Source organism: Brassica napus, chromosome A7 (assembly GCF_020379485.1).
Source record: "Brassica napus cultivar Da-Ae chromosome A7, Da-Ae, whole genome shotgun sequence".
Lineage (NCBI taxonomy): Eukaryota > Viridiplantae > Streptophyta > Magnoliopsida > Brassicales > Brassicaceae > Brassica > Brassica napus.
The window spans coordinates 20,111,211-20,130,514 of record NC_063440.1 but is presented as its reverse complement, the minus strand read 5'-3'; the positions used below and the strand labels follow the sequence as shown (position 1 = coordinate 20,130,514).

Below are 19,304 nucleotides of genomic sequence, written 5' to 3'. Positions count from 1 at the left end.
CACGTGACAGTCAAAACTTAAAAGGCCGAGTGAACGGATAATATAGAAGAAAAAAATTGGCGACTGCATGTACAAAGAGATTACAAGATTTCACAGAACTTTATTTTTTTTTGAAACTATGATTAGATTTCATAGAATCTACGAGTGGGATTATGCAGTACATATCTTTTATAATCAGCGTAGCTTGACCAATCTTTTTATTTGCAAAGTAAATTAGTATTTACGTTTCATATGTTTTTGTTTTTATAAGTAATACTTTATCAGTAACTAGTACGGTTAATTTTCAAAACAAAATAAGATGTATGAAGTAAATTGTATTTTGCTGGCTTTTAATTGTTTTGCTTTTGTATTCGATTTAATTTGACATATGAATACCATTTAACAAAAAAGTAGTTGATTTGACATCAATTATTTTGCTCATTTGGCTATTAGTCCAAAAACCTTATATTTTTCTTTACAAATGGGTAGTTGACAAAAAAATCTTATATTTTATATTATTTGATTTTTTTATAGCTGTTTTATATTAATAAGCCATAAAAAGAATTATAATTTGAAAGCGTTCACACCAGTCAATCTAAGTGATTAATTTTTTATATTCCCCAATCACGGATGACCTTATCCATATATCTCTCTCTAAAACTCATCTCTCTCTGTCGACTGGGTTTACACGATCTTTGCTGCCAAAAAGAGAAGGGTCTCTCGAGACAAGTGTTAGGATTACAAAGACAACACCATCTTCCTCTTCTCGACACGACACGACCCTCCGTCATGTCTCCTCCTTGCCACGTTTCATCACTCTCTTCCACTATATATACACACTTACACATTTCCTCATATCTTTGCCTTATCACTCACAAAAAATCATCATATAACAACTCAATCGAGCTGTCAACATCAGCATATGTCATCCATAGAGCCAAAGGTAAGGATGGTTGGTGCAAACAAGAAACAACGAACGGTCAACGCTAGTTCGAGGAAAGGCTGTATGAGAGGAAAAGGTGGACCTGAGAACGCGTCATGCACTTACAAAGGCGTTAGACAACGCACTTGGGGAAAATGGGTCGCTGAGATCCGTGAGCCTAACCGAGGTGCTCGTCTTTGGCTAGGTACTTTCGAGACCTCCCGCGAGGCTGCCCTGGCTTATGACTCCGCAGCTCGTAAGCTCTATGGCCCCGAAGCTCACCTCAACCTTCCTGAGTCCTTAAGAAGCTACCCGGAAACAGCGTCGCCTGGGACACAAGTGTCCCAAACGCCAAGCAGCAACACCAGTGCAAAAAGCAGCGAGGAGTCGCCTAGGTTATCCAACGAGATGTCATCGTGGGGAACAAGATCGGAGATATCATGGGAGCATATGAACGTTGATTTGCCGGTAACAGATGATTCTTCTATATGGGAAGAAGCTACAATGTCACTAGGGTTTCCATGGGTTCATGAAGGAAATGATGATATTTCTCTTTTTAATAGTTGTATATCCGATGGCTATTCTAATTGGGATTCCTTTCATTCACCACTTTGAGGTTCACTAAACTCTCTTAGTTATTAAGACATCATATACAATATACATACACAAAGTCGTCATTGTGATATAGAAATATGTGTAAATATACATCCGCTCCGTGTAAATTATATATATATATATGTGTATATATACATGTGTGTTTGTCTGTAGTGTAAAAGCAGATTCTTACCACGCCAAAAACATATAAGACGACAGTTGTTTATCTCAATACCAAAATGTGTCATGGGGAAAATATAAGTGCAATGTATCTGTTCTGTAAAGAAAACGTGATGATCTTACGTTGTGTAACGGTCAATGTTAAGACTGCATGTGTCTCTGTTTCCTGTGGGCTTTACTATTATATTTTGTTTTGTTTGTTGTGTTGTATCTTTCCAGTTGTGTTTATCTTCGGCCTGTGTATTTGGTCTCCACCTAATAGTCGATGCAAACGCCAAATCTTGAATCTACATAGTCCACTAGCATTTGGTTCCATTCCAAACTCGCTTATGCACAGCGTCTCTGGTTATGAAGTATAGTCAATAATTAATGTTCTTAATAAATATTCTGTATATTAAGGGAATAAAATATGATATATAAAAAACTAATTCACTTTGAACAATTGTTTATTTGGATTAAATTCGGTTCAAGATTTTGTATATCAGTTTTGAATATCCTGACAGTGATCAAACGTATAAACCATAAATGCAAATTATAACATTCTTTTGATGATAGAAAAGCGAAATAAAAACCACAAGAAATGTAACAAAAGGGCACTAATATAACATCAAAGTATAATATATTGAAAGGTCCAAAAGCCAAGCTTCCACATAGTCTTCATCATCACCATCAGGATGATTGTCATCTTCACCACCATCCTCATGAACAATGATGTCTCATCTACTTCTTTTCCCTCCTCAAAAACCTTTCTTAGGTAATTAATATTAAGAAAAAAACTAAAAAAAAAAAGCAGACACAAAAGTCATAAAACACAACGGCACACCACTGGGTAATGGCGTTGTAATTATTAGATAGAGAGAGACTCGACAAGTCAAACGTTGTCCGTTGACTGATGGAGCAGTGGAGCTGTGATGGACGACTTGACGGAGCCGCGAGAAACGGGTGCACGCTCGATAACATGCTCCGCATGGATCATTGCCTTCTCAAGAGCTGCAAATTTCCTCTCTTCACTTTTACCATACAACACAAAGTAGAGTCCCGCTATGATCAGCACAGCTCCAATAATCCTGTTACGTGGTACAAAACAGTTTAAATTATTTTGTTCAGTCCTATTTTTGAAATTATTGTAAAGCGCGGGTTTATATTGTTTACTAGTTTTACATACCCGCCCAAGTAAAACTCTTCGCCTAACGCAATCGAAGCCATAATCGCAACGACCAAAGTCTGAACAGGTTGGTAAACCGCAACGAAAACTGGACCCCCTCTGTCAATACACCAAATCTGAACCGCAAACGCGATTCCAGACGCCACTATTCCCTGAAGATAACACAATGTGAGGACCAAATAGACAAATTTAAAACAATAAGGCCAATAGCTGATGTGATGATCTTCTTTGTGTAGCTATTTTTTTTTTTTGGGGGGGGGGGGGGGGGGGGTTCTTAGATTGAAATTTGCTTTGTTAAGCAGCTTTAAATTCAAGTTCAATTGTATATCTTTGCTATTTCAGTCAAATTAATTCACATTTTGGCAAAGAAAAACAGTAGGGTCAAGATCGAAATATACACTCTGTATTCTATTAAAATAAATGTTTTAAGAAAAAAAATTGTTGGACAAAGATGACTTTATGTTTTCTATAAGTTATTATTAGTTAGTAACCTTTTGAAAAATTTAATAATAAAATTATAATTTGAAAATAATTGAATTCATTAAGTTACTATTGGCTTAAAGTTTTAGATTTGAGAATCCAAAGTGATGAACGATAAGCGATTCAATGTATATTTAATAGTAGAAAAATATTTTTTTAAAGAACGGATATAATAATATTAATAAATAGTGTCAAAGTGAAAAGGTAAAAAAGAAACTGACTGCGTAGAGGATGGTGAAAAGCTCCCAACCGGAGTGAAAAACCCAAGCCTGAGAATCTCTTTCACAGAAAGCAGCGATGATCACGAACTGGATGATTCCGAACAAAAGGGTGTAAGACGTAACCGAGAGCCTCGCCGGATAAGATTTAAGAACCGGAGCTTGAAACACGAGCCAGCCGGACCACGAGAGACAGTGACCTATTAGGTAGAGGCAGCCAAGAGTCCAATTTTTTGGCGCGGCGTCTCCAAGCGGCGCTAAGATAGCGGAGTTGGTGGTGAGGAGGTGAGCGTGGAGGTGGCTAGTCGGAGTATAGATTGTTGGACCCTTGTAGAGAGTGATGACGGAAGCTCCAGCGACGCAAAGAGCTGTTCCTAAGACCTTGGAGATACCGTCTCTTCGGTTTATTCTAACTTTCTCAATCCTGGTTTGTTTTTACGTACATAACATATAATCAGTGTCATTGCTATTGTGATCACATTAGTTATAACTTATAACTTATTATCAATAGGCATTCAATGTTATCTCTAGGTATAATATTATGTCGACTAAATCTTATAAAAGAATAATAATATTATGTCCACTAAAGGTAGGTTTCATTCTTCTACACGTTGAAAAGTCAAAACGAAAGTATTAAAGTAGTTCGTTATAGCTGGCCAGGAGTTTTAAATTATATCTTGTTTTTTTTTTAATAACTGAAATGGATCAATACCTGAGAAGAGCAGCCATGAGAAAGGTAATGGCGGGAACAGAATTTTGCATGGAAGAAGCAAATGTTGGTGAAGTGTAGTCCAGTCCCAACAAGTAAAACGCTTGGTTCGCTGTTATTCTGTGTCGTGTAATAAGTCACTAATATATTAATTACTACTCCAATTTTGTTATTGAAAATATAACGTGAGGAGTATATATATTATATATACCCGATGAGTGCCAGAAAGAAGAACTGAATGAGAAAATTGAGTGTAATCGCTGGTCTCTCCTTCCTAATTATAAAATAAGTATGTAAATTAGTTTACTAAATTGTTTGTTAATCACAAGCAACTAACAAGAAAAGGGTTTTAAGGAATGTTACTTTTCGAGGAAGTAAGCGAAGGGAAGGAGAAGAAGCAAGGCAATGATGTTACGATAAACAGGGAAGACGAGTTTGCTGATTCCCATGTTAAGAGCAGCTCTCGAGACCACATGGAATCCAGCGTAACCGAACTGCAACGTGAGCATCGCTATGTGAAGCTGAAGCTTCTCCGGAACTCCCCATATCGCTCTCCGGTCGGTGTTATCAGCCATTGGAACTGACCTTTGAATCAGACGACGATGGAGAAGGAATGAATGTGTTTGATTGAGGGAAAGGAGTGAGGTTGTGGAGATATAAATATAGTTAGATAGCTATCTCATTCCCCCTTGGCTGTGGGAACCACCACGCTTGAGAAATTGTAATATGACATCTCCACTAAATGTATATTGTTATAAACTTAATTATAACAAAATGAAATATTGAATAAAAATGTGGAAGCCCTTTAATAAAATTGTTTGAATGACGGTTCATTAATGTTTAAACATTATAAAATTAGGATTTTGAATCTAAGCAATTTATTAAATAATTATGTAGATTAATAGATGAATGATTTATATGAAATTTTTAACATGATGCAAATAAAATTAGTTAGACGTGGATTTTCATAAGGTGGATCGAGTTGGTGTACTTAAATATAAACCCTTTTAAAGTAGATAGAACTATTGGTTGTAAAATAATACATGTAAATATGTAATCATTTTTAAAATTGTTATATCATAATGAATTAGCATTAAAAATATTGAATAAAATGGATTTATGTACATTAATGACGTTTATCATTTCCGGTCATAACAAGACTTGTTATATGTAATGGAAGTTTTGAAGGCATGTCATCCTTAACTTATATATTTTGAACTTTTATATATAGTGTTTGACCAAAAAAAAAAATATAGTGCTACTTCGCTATTGGTTACAAAGTATGATCAAATTCTCAGGAAAACTGTGGTGCAATCAAATGTCTGCTGTCCATGGCGCGAACGCAATAACCGTTTACACATCTCGGTTTCACTATTTCCTCAAAACTTTTCAGCAAGCTAGAAGCGCGCGTAACATCATCGGATGACAAAAAAAAGGCGTAACATCATCACTGCTAATTAATTCCATTACCCTATCGTTCAACGATTTAATTAATACGTTTTTGGCTCTAAATTATCATTTTTGAGCTAGTGATCCTGTAAAGGGTAAAATTTCTGTACACAAAACACTCTTTCCAGTTCAATCTAATTAACGTTCAACCAAAGAGACCGTATGATCAAATAGGTTATTTTGGTTATATGTGTGAGTATTTCTCTGTATTGTTCAGTTATTAAAAAAGTTAAGATATATATATATATATATATATATATATATATATATATATATATATATATATATATGTGAAAAGTTGCAGTAGTAAAATATATATACTTCTGAAAAGTAAAAAATGATTTAACCATAACAATTATTTTACCTAAATTTTAAATTTAATTTTACCTAACTTTATTCAGATGATACTAAAATCAAAGAAAAAGTTTATATTTTTAACCGATATCCGATTCGAACCGTATAAATAAAATAATATATAAATAACACATAAAATTCAAAAATTGGCCCTTTTAAAAAAAAAAAAGATACTAAAATCAAAGATATTTTACTAATGCAGATCAAAACCTTTTAACTGTTAAACGATTGTGTTTTTTTGAATTTTAGGTCAAAAAATTCAATATGTACTTATTACACTATCATGATCACTGTAATAAATCGCTTTCGGTTTCTGATGCCAGCTTTTTGTAGTTTAATTTGTAACAAATTTGGTGTACCTCATAATGAAGGACATGTGTTCTAAAGTCGAAACTTAAGAAACATTTTAACTTCACTTTTTTTTAAAAAACTTCACATGCACTTCAAATTATTTTTTGCTGTTTACTTAGATTTCTAATTTTTCATCAATTTTTATTTCATAGAATGATAAGACTGTTAGTTCATTATATGCCTCCTCATGTCTACAACATCAAACTTTTCACAATAAATCAAACTGAATTACTCATTGGCATTCCTGGTTAGACCTAAGGCTAGATAAAATATATATAAATTTTGATATGATTCGTTATTTGTTTCGATTCAAACAAAGAAAATTATATCTATAACTCTATGAAGCTAAACATATACTAATATGCAATACACGTGAAAAACAAAGCAAATCACAAAATTATTATTTTTAGAGAGAAATATCTGATCTGATCTAAATATATATATATTTACATAATTATATATAAAATTAGATAATTATTATATATTTATGTAAGTTTTACAATATTTTTTATTTTAACTTTATTGTTTTAGTTATTAAAGTTTGAAAAATAAATAATATTATTTTTGAATTTTATGTCTTATTTATATATTATTTTATTTATACGGTTCGAATCGGATATCGGTTAAAAATATAAACTTTTTTTTATATCCAGATAGTTGTGGATCAAATCGAATCGAATAATTGATTATTATGATAAGTAAATGGACCACATATTTCTAAAAACTTAGATATTTGATTAGTGTACCCCTAGACGTAAAGACAAGTTGAGCCAGGAAATAGAAGTTCTTACCATTTTAGAACAATTAAAATAACAATTAAAATAACGCTGATAAAAAAAAACAATTAAAATAACATATGATAGACTTTAACTATGTGAATGAAGCTGTTAAACAAAGGGTCAGGGCCGTGCCTGACTTTTTAGAGGTTAGAAGCAAAGAAAACAATTTGGCCCCAAAAATGGTATTATGGCGGTTCGAATACATGACCTTGACCATTGACTAAGCATAATAAACCACTGAACTAACAATGATTCTTGTCTAATTGGTCCCTAAATTGTTTATAAATATTTTTGGCCCCAAGCACATGCTTGACCAGCTTGTGGTCAAGCACGGCCCTGCAAAGGGCCCGTGATTTTTTTTTGGTAAGAAAGGGCCCGCGATTTAAACTGTGTACTATTCTGTTCTTTTAAAAAAAAAAGTAGAGAATGAAGAACAAAGCTTAAAAATATGTAAAAGGGGAAAAGCTGCTTCCCACATTCTTTTATTTTCTGCCTGTTCTAGCTGACATGACAACCCTCACGCCACTACTCATTAACGCAACCATCATTATTTTTCTTAATTTTTATTGTATCTAAAATCATTTTAAATCTGAAAATAAGTAAAAATAAATTTCAAATTAAATAGGAAACACACAATCGTTTATTACTGTATTCCCCCTCAATATGATGCACTAACTATCTTAGACATTATAATGGTTTCAGTTTGTCCTTTCTTTTCATATTTATTTGGCAGCATGGCATTGTTGCTAATTATTGCGAGTACAGTAATCTCCAGGAATTAACAGTCTTATAGTACTACTAGATTTCGTTAAACATATTTTTATTTCTTTGTAAATATTACTAATTGTTTATGCTAAATAATTATTTTTGTAGGGACGAACCCCACGCGCACTCGCGAACTGTGAGACCCACAGTACCTCCTATTTCGTAGGCACATCCACACGCACAATAATTATGTACACGGTTACACCAATATTAATATCTGTATTTGTCCTCAATTATTTATAGTCGTATAGTTTCCTACGTACCTGTATACATACCTCTTCTTTTTTTCGTACTGTAACATCGTATGTACGAAAATAACTTTTAAGTTTAACAGAAAGACGTTCATTCAAGTTTAAAGAGAGAGGGAGGATAACACTTTGGCTAGAAGAATGGTCGAAAGTAGAACAAAACTACGTTTTAACTACATATCTTACATCAAAACCCCCCACGCGTAGACGACGATCCTGCCCAGCTTCACGGTTGATGTGCATTTTGTAAAGCTCGGGTCACCATGTCGATGAATTCATTCTCCTGGACCAGGGGCAAAAGGGCTTCTTTGACTTTGTCTCTATTGATAACCGGGCCACTGTGTGCAGGAGCGAGTGATGCTGGTGGAGTTGGTGGTGGGAAAGGCTGTATACATAATACATACCTTTGTATCCTTATAGAATAGAATCATCGAAAATGTTATGGGTGCTTGTATGCTTTTATTTTTCTCTTTCGTTTGTTTTGTTTTTCTTGGAAAGATCAGCAATATATACACATGAGAGAGTTATTTGGTATAATGTGGTTGAAACATGTGCATATCCACGTGAAAACAAGGGAACCCAGATATGTATTTTTCCTAACACGCAAAAATGTAATCACGACATGGAACTTCTTGCCAAGCCCTTTTTTCAAAAAAAAAAAAAAAAAAAACTTCTTGCCACAAAACTGTTTTGGATTAGAAAACTATATGTTACAAATTTAATCATTATAAAAATACATACGTTTGAATAGTTAAACTACATGAAATTATTACTTACTCTATGAAGCCTTACCAACTGGATCAAACATTCGTCGTTTTTTTTTTCAGCAAATGACAAGAGATAGTAGTATTCAGTATGAACGGTATGGAAGAATACCAAATACTCTTATCATTAAAGTTAACATACCAAACAAAATATGATCGTATGATCACTACCATATTATATAATTTTAAGAAAGTTGTATCATTGGTGATAAAGACTCAAGGTTCACTATTAATTTCCCCAACTTACTGAACTAGTGTTTACAAAGTTTGCATTAAAAATAATGGACTTAGTTTTGATAAAAAGAGAAATAATGGAATTAGTTTGCATTTTTGGCTTTGTGACAGAAGATTATCCCTTGTTTATTTGTTGATAAAATAAAACCTAGTTATTTTTGATAAAATAAGGGGTGAACCTATAGGTTCGTTAACCAATAAGATTTCGTTATTTCATATTCAATATCTTTAAAAAAAAGAAACAAAATATTATCAAGTTATATTATTTTTTAAAACAAAAAACATAACAATAAATAAAAAATAATAGTAGTTGCAAAAAAAAATCCTTTTAAATATATTTAATACCGTCATTAAAACCTTAAACTCTTGGATAAATCCTAAGGGTTTAGAATTTATCCAAGGGTTTAGAGTTTACCTAAAGGTTTAGAGTTTAGGATTTAGGGTTTAGTGTTTTGTTGAATGTGTTAAAAATATTTTTTTAAAAATATTCAAAAATTTAGGATTTATCCAAGAGTTTAGGATTTATCCAAAGATTTATAGTTTATAATTTATGGTTTAGTGTTTTATTGACAATATTAAAAAAAAAAAATTTTGCAACTACTATTATTTTTATTTATGTTTACATTTTTTATTTTAAAAATATAATACAATTTGACAATATTTAAAAAAAAAAAAAATTATTGAATATGAAATAACGAAATCTTATTGGTTGGTGAACATACATGTTCACTCTAACTCTAGGGGATGAACTCTAGAGAATGAACTTAAGAATAACTCAAAAAAACCCTTGTCTAGTTTAAGAAGATAAAACATATTCGGATATTCCTTATAAGGTTAAAAAGAAGACAATAAACCCTTTTACATAAAGTTCATACTTTCATTTTATCCAAGTCACTCTCTCAACGGGTAAAGGATAAAGAAACGGGTCGGGTAGGGACCCAGCAAGACAGTAACGGGTCGGGTAAGGACCCAGTAAGACAGTAACGATGACGAGCAGACGAAGAAGAGGGAGTTAGTTGGGATATTTAATTGCTTTTGTCTCCTTTTTCCTGACTTTATTTCATTTCTCTATCGTCTTTGCTTGCCCACGAGCGAATCTTCTTGTCTCCGATCCATTTCTTCTTTTCTCCTCCTCTTTTGAATGTACACACAAAGATTAGTTTTTTTACCTTCTAAAAAAAATTAGCTTTAACCATGTTTCAAAAAAAGATTAGCTTTTAACCTAATTTCTAGATAAAATAATGAAATTACTTTTAGAGATGTTTTGAGCTGATCATACCTAGTTTTTGGAGTTGAAAACTTGAAATAATATCAAACTCTATTCTGTATTTTTCATTCCAAAATAAGTTTGAAATAAACTCTTTTTCAATCTAATATCTCATTCTTTCTATTTTATTATAATGGAGTAAAAATCAGATTGTTTCAAAAATAGAGCAATACATTTTTTACTCATTATTCTATTTTTTTCAAAATAAAATATAATTGGAGTAAAAATCAACTAGAAAGTTACTCTATTTTGGAGAAAAAAAATGTAATAATACATTGAAGGTGTTTTTAGTTTTTTTTTTTTTTTTGCTAAAAGATATATGTTTTTAGTATGCTCCCAAGTTATAAACTGGTATTCTCTTGCTAATAGTACACGTTAGCACGTTTGACTGTAATCCACACAAAATAACGTTCCGGACCAGAGAGGCATATTGTCTGAAGAACGCAGACACAATTCTGCAAAATTGGATCTCATTTAATGACTTGTATATACCTCAATAGGCAATAGCTGTACTGGTGTACATGCAATTCAATGGTGTTTAGTTATAAGTTGAACAAAAATCCGGTTTCCTATAAATCAAATAATTAGTTTGATTTCTGGTACAAGATCCATGTTAAAAATTAAGATTGATGAAACACCTATCAGATTTATATATACTTGTTTGATCTCTAATTTATGATACATAGGTTTTATGTATGTTAAATATTCATCAGATGTTTTAACTAAAGGAAAAAGTATTCATTCGATGGCTTGATTGATCTTTGATGAGGATATGTTAGATCCGTTTGTGAATTGTGATGATAAGTGGATGTCACTATGGAGACAACTTGGACGTGCGACAACACGATGAGGGAGAGACAAGTATGACTCTTCAACAAGTAAGACTAATACCACTTTAACCACTAACGTTATTTCAATGCGTTTATTAGAAGAAACACTTTTTTTTTTTCTTAAAAAGTAAAGTAATTGTAATTGACAAACTATGGACTGTGGCGATCCAAATGAACCAACCTTCGAAAATAAACTAACTTGCGGAAAGCTACTCTAAGCATTTTGACCAAAAAACTTGCTCTCGTTTACACGTTTTCGTTGGAGTCCAAAGGGATATTTTCAAAGTTATTGCAAAAGATTTTTATCTGATAACAAAAACTAAAGGTAATTAGCATAAAAATATAAAAAGCAAATTAATGAGTTTGTCAGCTAATTAAGATGTCGTCATATGTTTTTTCTATACAGAAATCAAGAGAAATAATCTGTTTTGAAAATTCATCTTTTTGTCTAAAATAGATTATTCTATAAAAATACAATTTGATATTGTTTAACATTTTTACCTCCAAAAAATTTACCCATTCTCTTTCAATATTTTTTCACATAGTTTTTTTCTATATACGTATATCAGGTTATTGATGTGGTGAAAAGAACTTGTTCTCGTCCATTATAAAATTATGTAACAAATTAGCTCTGGCGAATTAAAAAAAATTGATTTTCTTTTGCTTTAAGCTTGGAATTTATATTTGATTATTTAGGGGAATATAAATAAAAAAACAATTGAATTTAAAAAAAAAACAATTGAATGCTATATTTGTCTCTATAAATAGAGGAATGCTATTTTTTCCTCTATATTTAGGGAAAAAAATAGCATTCTCCTATTTATAGAGGTAAATATAGCATTCCTCTATTATAGATGAAGACATTGGAGCAAAAACACTATTTCTATTTTTCTCTCTATTTTAAAGATCTTTATTATAGAGATGGGTTGGAGATGCTTTTAAAGCCGATATAAAGCCTATGTTACTTGTTATAGATTCACATGATTTTACGGTAATGGGGGAATTAAATTTCTACTCAAATTTATTTATTTTTGGTTACTAATGATTATTCAAAAACTTGTTCTGTTAGGTAAATCAATAAAAATCATTCAATTATCTTGAAGAAAGGAGAAGTTAAAACCTTCTTTTTTTCTTTTCCTACTATGCAATTAGTGTTTCTTGCAACATTTTTGTGGGTTGGCTTTTTGCATGCGAGATCTTTCTATATGTCCAAAACATATACTGATTTCGTATTTCCTTATTTTGTTTTTATTCATCTCAATTGCTTTTTCTTGGCATGCATGCATTGATTAATTATGGAAACATCCACTACATTTGACATGAAATTTGGTGGGATTGCTTCTTAGAGATATTCCGACACGTCTAAACCACTAATATAATTGTCATAATACGATTTATATAGTCTTACTCTGTAACACCAAAATTTCCAACAAAGGATTGCGATTTCCACCTTAAACATGATCATTTTATCTAGTCACGCTTTTGTGCTACATAAGCTATATTTTTCTATCCAATTAATGTATCTTAATATTTTCTTAAATTCCGTTAAGTATTCATATAATTAGTGCAAAAAGATAGATGCAAATATAAAACATTCGTATAGTTTATTTACAATTGCTTTTTACATGTCTTCATTTTTCATTGCTATCTTCCTCCGCTAGTTTTCCTTGTTCACGTATGTGACTTGGTCAAAAAATTATAAGATAGATAACTTGCGTCTTTTCAACATTTGACATCATAAGCTCCAACGAAGAAAGGAAAGAAAAAGATTTTGCTAACAGTTAAAAGTACCAATTATAATTCATTAATTTGCATGCTTTTTCACTGTTTTCGTTCCATAAATATAAGGCTGTGATACAATACTAGGCTACTAGCCTATAATAAATAGATTCAACCACATTGATTTTTTTTTAATGATTGAAAACGTAATCGACTTTTGTAAAAGTAGCAGTGAATTTGTATCGTTATAAACTAGGATAGCTGGAATAATCTGGATCAAGTTTATTTCTAATCTCTCCTATTATATTTAGGTTATCTATGTTTTGCCAAAAAGTTTTAATAATTCCGAAAGCGAGTAGAAAATCTAACTCTAGACAGTAACGAATTTAAACCAATTGTCTTCTAACCAAGACTATCGCCCCCATGGGCGGATCTAGCAGCTATAATAATATGGGGTCAATATATTATATAGCAAAACTATAGTTGTTAGAGTTGATTTTCAACTAGAGGTGCATGGGGCAACAAAGATTAACCATCTGAATTTCTAGGTTTTTTTCAACAGAACTAATGAAAAATAAAAATTATGTATGTGACACTTGCCCCACCCAGTAACTTCCGTCCCTGATCGCCCCTTCATCAGATGCGAGTTTCTCTCCTTATACTGGTAATGTTCGTTTGCATGTCTCAGTGACCTTCGACTGCAATTTGCGATCAGTCATAGATTACATGTCACATGGGTGATTGGTTGGGATTTAGCAAGTGACTTTAGCTTTAATTTTTATCTACAGCTTTAAAACTACTAATCATGCTTTACATTAGTTTTTAAAGATACAACCAAAAAATTAAAGCTACAGCCAAAAAACAAAAAAACTAGTTGTAAAAATTTTATTTTCTAAAGCCCCATTTTTTTGGCTGTAGGAAATTTTAAAGCTACAGCTCTTAAAGCTAAATCAAAAAATTCTACAGACAAAATTCTAAAGTAAATTTCTAAAGTTACAAAATTCTAAAGTAAAATTCTAAAGTTAAATTTCTAAAAAATTCTACAGACAAAATTCTAAAGTAAATTGTTTGTTTTACTATCATACAATTGATTGTGCAATCAAATCACATGTTGCCGTCGCAAATCACAAAACTTACGATAGAAAAACGAACAATATTTTGATCGTAGGTCGCTGCGACATGCAAATGAACAGAATCATTAATTTAGTAGTCTATTGAAAATTACACTACTTTATTTCTATTTCTTGATTTTTGAAAAATGATTTTCACCTTTATTTCATAATTTCTGTTATATATTATAATTATTAGTCTTATTATTTCAAAAGGGCTACCTGTTTTAAAGCCGATTTGAAAATAAGATTCTATTTTTATCCCTATTATTTTACTTCATGAATTGGATAAATAAAGTCACAAGTGCTAATAAGTGTTTTATAGAAACATAAGCATGTGATGAGTTCAAAAAAAAAAGAGTTCGAAAAAAAAGAAACATAAGCATGTTTGGTAAAAAAAATTAGAAAAATAAACGATATTTATAATGAAACGGATATAGTATCACATATTTGATGAGTATATGTCCATATACAAAATCCTAAAATTTAGTTATTCCATATCAACTAAAATATAATGATGTAGCTCTTTCGAGTTAAACACTCAAAGTGATCAAAAAAAATTTGAAATCAGCGTAACGTTAGTAGGAGAAATAAAAATGTAAACACGACGATTAGTGTGTCTGCCACAAACAAAAAAAAGAAGGAAGTACATTGCCATTGATAATGTTGTCTCCGTCTTTAATGTTCATGATCCCATTCTACGGTTCAAATGTCAACAACTTGGAATCTTCAGCGAGAGAGATATAGCTCATACAAGAAAATCATGAAGTTTTCACGTCGTTTTCAAAAAGATTAGTCCCGCTTCTGTCCAAGCAGTGGAAGACACACATTGACGTCTCGTCTCTTTAGACAAGACTTCATGTTCGTTATATGTTTATATCCCAACCAGGCGGCCACATTATTTTGTTATTTGTCGTTATAAACAAACACCCATTTGAAAAGAAAAAACACTCATTTGTGATTGTGATCTAGATTTTTAATTTGATTTAAAGTTCAATAATGTTTCTACATGATTTCGATTTTGATTTCCAGAAAATATAATTATCATCAATAATACAAAATAATAGGGAAAATTACAAAAAATCTTCAATACGAAAAACCGTTTTCTGTAGTACATGTAACATGTATAACCATTACACATGAATCTTCAAAAGAGATATGAATCCATTTTTTTTTAAGATAGATAGATGAATCATCTAAAGACATATAACTGAGATGTTAAGAGTCATTTTATAATTTGGAGTAAGGATTTATAACTGAATGATAAGTAACTGTTAAGAAACACTCAATTTCATAAGTAGACTATTTTGGCTTAAATAATCCAAATTAGAAGATAACTCTTCTTCTCTCCCTAAAACGACCTGGTGGTTTAGAGTACTGTCACTATGCGAATGTTTTTACTGTCCACCTGTTGTATCATCTTCACCAGCTTTCTTGTACTCTGGTTTAAGCTCATATGTGCCTTGGTTCGATCCTCTCTTGTTGTAAACGCAAAGCTCGTTTAGTATCTCTTTCAAAAACTGCGCTGGTTGGTCAGTCTTCTGTACTAGCTGCTTCAAGGTCCAGTTTGGTTGGCCTTCGAATAGGTTGAACATTATACCTTCCAGCTCACCACGATCTCTCCTCGTCCTCTTCACATCTGTTTGCTTCACTGGGAGAGCTTTCCTCTTTTCCTGCTCATTCAGACACAACACACAAACAAATTAAGAACATGAATCGTTGCCCATCTCAATGATTACTCCATATATGCGTAATAATAATAATAATATTACCTTTGAATTGGAGGAACCAAAACCATGCATTCCAGGCATGGGCCTCATATGCACTCCACGGTCATTATCAATAACCTTTAGTTTACAACAATTCAAAGCTTATCTGATTAGCTATAACAGTTGAAGAGAGACCAAGAATGAGGAGAACAAAACACCTGTATCTGTCGGTTCTTAACCATGGCTCTGCTTGTTCTCTCTCGGCAAAGCCTTGCATACTCTTCAATGTCTTCTCCCTGTGGCTTCATGTCGAACTTTTGTTCTACCGTTCCTTCAGCAGCTGGTTTATCTATTAAGCTCATAGACAAAGAAAGAAAAGGTATCAGAAGATGGTTAAGAAAGATTTTAGTCAATGTGTACAAGTGAAGATACCTCCTCCTCCTTACCTTCTAGACCGACAACGGAAAGGACATTCATTGGAACAAAGTCTTTAAACATGTTCAGAGAGTAGCTCTTTGGCATGTTCCCATACTCAGCACCAACCATCTCCATGTTGAACTGATATACAAAGAAGCATCAATACATTGAAAAGAACAGAACAATCAACAAAGTGTCGTCTTCAGACCAAATCGGTAGTAAAGATTCATACTTTTAAGGACACTACATATCGAAAACACGAAGGCCACTTAGTCCTTTTGGTCGTAAAGGAACAGAACACTCAACAAGTGTCTTCTTCAGACCAAATTGGTCGTAAAGATTCAAACTTTAAGGACACTACATATCGAAAACACGAAGGTCACTTAGTCCCTTTGGTCATAAAGGAACAGAACACTCAACAAGTGTCTTCTTCAGACCAAATTAGTCGTAAAGATTCAAACTTTTAAGGACACTACATACCAAAGTAACGTTTCTAATCATTCAACAATCTAGGGTTTGTTTGAACCCACGAAAGTTGAGAGCTTTGAGAATCAATATCGAAAATTGTAATCCCAATACCTTGGGCTCGGTCAGTGGAAAATCAACGGACTGAACAACCTTGGCCAAACTAGTGAATCCAGGGGAAGGATACGAAGAGTACGAAGAAGAAGAAGAAGAAGGAGCGAGCTTCTCCCACGTCTTGGAGACAGCAACAGGGCTCTTCATCATCCAAAGAACTTGATCGGCGTTTTCCAAATCGAGTTGGTGAACGTCTCTTCCATCGTCTTCCATCAGATACTCTCGCTTCTCTTTCTCTCGCAGACAGACACTTCTCCTCAGAAACCTCTGTTTCGGTTTCTTTTCTTATGTCTTCGGGTTTTGACTATAACCCTATGTAACGATGACGCGGATGTGAAAAGTCTTTTAACAGACCCGACCCTTTTTACTCAATACCCGGACTCATTGGGCTTTTTAAGGCCCATTTACGGTGTCTACAAACCCAGTACCAATGGCCTATTTTCTACTTGCAAAAGCCGAAGACCGTCTCTTTCTAGTACCCACTTCGTGGATCAAACCAATCTATTGGATTAAGACTTTAAGAGTATCTTTAACCACACACTATTTCTTATTACAAAATGAAAATTTGGAGTAAGAAATGTTAACCCTATTCCATTTTCTATTCAATAATCGGGTAAAAGTAGATTGTATTTACTTTTTGTTTATTACTCCAATTTTCAGTCTAAAATAAAGTAGAATTAAACAAAAACTCACTCCATTATAGAATTATTTCATTTTAGACGAAAAGTTGAAATTTTACACTAGAGATGTTCTAGGCCCTTGGTTGAAATGGATAAACAATTGACTTATTCAAAGTTCTGGGAATTTCTTACAATACCTGATTTGTACAACATGCATGAAGCATGATGATGCATGTATGTACTAAATGGGTACACACATTGTATCTGGTCAACGATTGCGCTGATTAAGACACCGAGATTAGATGTGTATGCCGCTAAGGACATAAGACAAATAAGATTATCGTAAAGTAAGTTGACCAAATCCATGAGAAACCCTAACCACAACTTTCACTCAGTTGGTTAATGTACAAATGGGGTATCAATCTCTTTCTTGTACATGTATGTGCAATGTGCGGTATCTCCTCCTAGAGTATCTAGAGAATAAAAAAAAAAGAAAATCAAAAAAGAAACAAAAGGAAAAAAAAGATGATGAAACTTTCTGAGAACTCAGCTGACACGTGGTATTGTTTTAATGGTTAAAGGTAAGTCATAATGCAATTGTCATATTCCTATTGAAATATTGAACAGCGATTTAAATTAAAGTTGAATCAAGAAATTTAGAAGTTTACCGTTGATGATGGCCTAATGATTCTTTTGAGGTAATATTGAATTGTCTCTGATTTGGTTACATATATCGTTACATTAACACTGTATTTATTAAGATTGTCATTTTTTATTTAACTAATAAGCTGGAGGCATATAACTTTTGGTATAAGTGTGAAATTATGTATTTAAATTAGATATTTTGTTTGAGAACGGCAGTTTATCATATGATGGGTAAAATAGGCAATAGCCGTGTACTATAGATTAGGGAGCCAGAGATTTACAGAGAACTGTTGAAAGATACATATTATTAGATAAGTACAAGTCTCATTCCTATCGGCCTATCCTAACAACCCCAACATGGCTGTTGCGTATATTCATGATCATGAACTGTGTTTAAGGGGTTGAGACGTGAGCGAAGTGAAAATGCGAAAATTCTGCAATTCCTTTTTATAATGGCGGCCAGATGGGCCATCAGTTTGTTTGTTAATCAATAAACGAAGTTTTCTCACATGGTCACTATTTGATATCTATAGACGTATTAGAAGATTTCTATAATTCATGGAAAGGAGTTGAATCATTGAAAGAGAAGAGATTGTCCTATCATCATAATCGACTTAGGTATAAGCATAACAGAAGTTGAGGAATGAGGACGCGTTTCAACATCTTTATCCGGACACTAGTCTCTCACTTTGATCATAGACTTCACAATATTACATGATATGATGTGTCGAGTCTTTGGGACTCTTCGTGCTTCTTGCCCTATTATTTTCCCTTTTTCAACATAATTAAGTAATATTTTACTCGCTAACTATCCTTTCAAACTTCACCTATGGTAATTAATAACTGCCTAGCATTTGACATGTGAGGATAACTCTAAGTATACGTACCAACAGAAGTACAGAACCACATATCACATACGTGATAATGAAAAAAAAAGAAACACAAAAGTTACTAAAATTAGTTACAGAGAATTATGGCTAGAGAAGAGGTAACTCCAAAAGGAAAACCATAGGCTAATCCTACGAGTTATTCGAAATAAGATGTGACACAGATTAAGAAAAGTATCAGAGGGGGTGCTCGTAATTTTGGATCAACTACTGTTATTGGAAACTGATTTATTTATTAAAGTTAACCAAACAAATTTGATCGAGAGAGACTGAAATTAAACGAGTTATCACATGTCATGAGTCAGATACTGTACAATTTTTCAGTAACTTC

The 19,304-nt window shown here is 32.7% G+C and overlaps 3 protein-coding genes across 3 annotated transcripts; 1 reads left to right on the top strand and 2 right to left on the bottom strand.

Annotated features, from left to right (window-relative positions):
* The first annotated feature begins 466 nt into the window (after nt 1-466).
* Nucleotides 467-1,727, top strand: LOC106440337 (dehydration-responsive element-binding protein 2D). The gene has a single exon (XM_013881978.3). The coding sequence runs from the start codon at nt 902-904 to the stop codon at nt 1,514-1,516; it is 615 nt and encodes a 204-aa protein (XP_013737432.1). The 5' UTR covers nt 467-901; the 3' UTR covers nt 1,517-1,727.
* Nucleotides 1,728-2,201: 474 nt separating this feature from the next.
* On the bottom strand, nt 2,202-4,892 carry LOC106353537 (protein WALLS ARE THIN 1). Its single transcript, XM_048735776.1, has 6 exons — nt 4,611-4,892; nt 4,459-4,521; nt 4,251-4,367; nt 3,542-3,962; nt 2,841-2,992; nt 2,202-2,742 (listed from the first exon to the last, which is right to left on the bottom strand). The coding sequence occupies exons 1-6, from the start codon at nt 4,820-4,822 to the stop codon at nt 2,547-2,549; spliced, it is 1,161 nt and encodes a 386-aa protein (XP_048591733.1). The 5' UTR covers nt 4,823-4,892; the 3' UTR covers nt 2,202-2,546.
* A 10,435-nt stretch (nt 4,893-15,327) lies between these two features.
* On the bottom strand, nt 15,328-17,142 carry LOC106440338 (general transcription factor IIF subunit 2). The gene is made up of 5 exons (XM_013881979.3): nt 16,822-17,142; nt 16,272-16,383; nt 16,044-16,174; nt 15,889-15,963; nt 15,328-15,789 (listed from the first exon to the last, which is right to left on the bottom strand). Exons 1-5 carry the CDS (start codon nt 17,032-17,034, stop codon nt 15,514-15,516), a joined length of 807 nt encoding a protein of 268 aa, XP_013737433.1. The 5' UTR covers nt 17,035-17,142; the 3' UTR covers nt 15,328-15,513.
* Between the last annotated feature and the right edge of the window lie 2,162 nt (nt 17,143-19,304).

Coding starts and splice junctions, on each gene's coding strand:
- LOC106440338 (XM_013881979.3), bottom strand. CDS start 17,034: ATGGAAGACGATGGAAGAGACGTTCACCAACTCGATTTGGAAAACGCC. Junction 16,384..16,821: donor TTCCACTGACCGAGCCCAAG/GTATTGGGATTA, acceptor TTTGTATATCAG/TTCAACATGGAGATGGTTGG. Junction 16,175..16,271: donor TTCCGTTGTCGGTCTAGAAG/GTAAGGAGGAGG, acceptor TGAGCTTAATAG/ATAAACCAGCTGCTGAAGGA.
- LOC106440337 (XM_013881978.3), top strand. CDS start 902: ATGTCATCCATAGAGCCAAAGGTAAGGATGGTTGGTGCAAACAAGAAA.
- LOC106353537 (XM_048735776.1), bottom strand. CDS start 4,822: ATGGCTGATAACACCGACCGGAGAGCGATATGGGGAGTTCCGGAGAAG. Junction 3,963..4,250: donor CTCATGGCTGCTCTTCTCAG/GTATTGATCCAT, acceptor AAAACAAACCAG/GATTGAGAAAGTTAGAATAA. Junction 2,743..2,840: donor GAAGAGTTTTACTTGGGCGG/GTATGTAAAACT, acceptor ACCACGTAACAG/GATTATTGGAGCTGTGCTGA.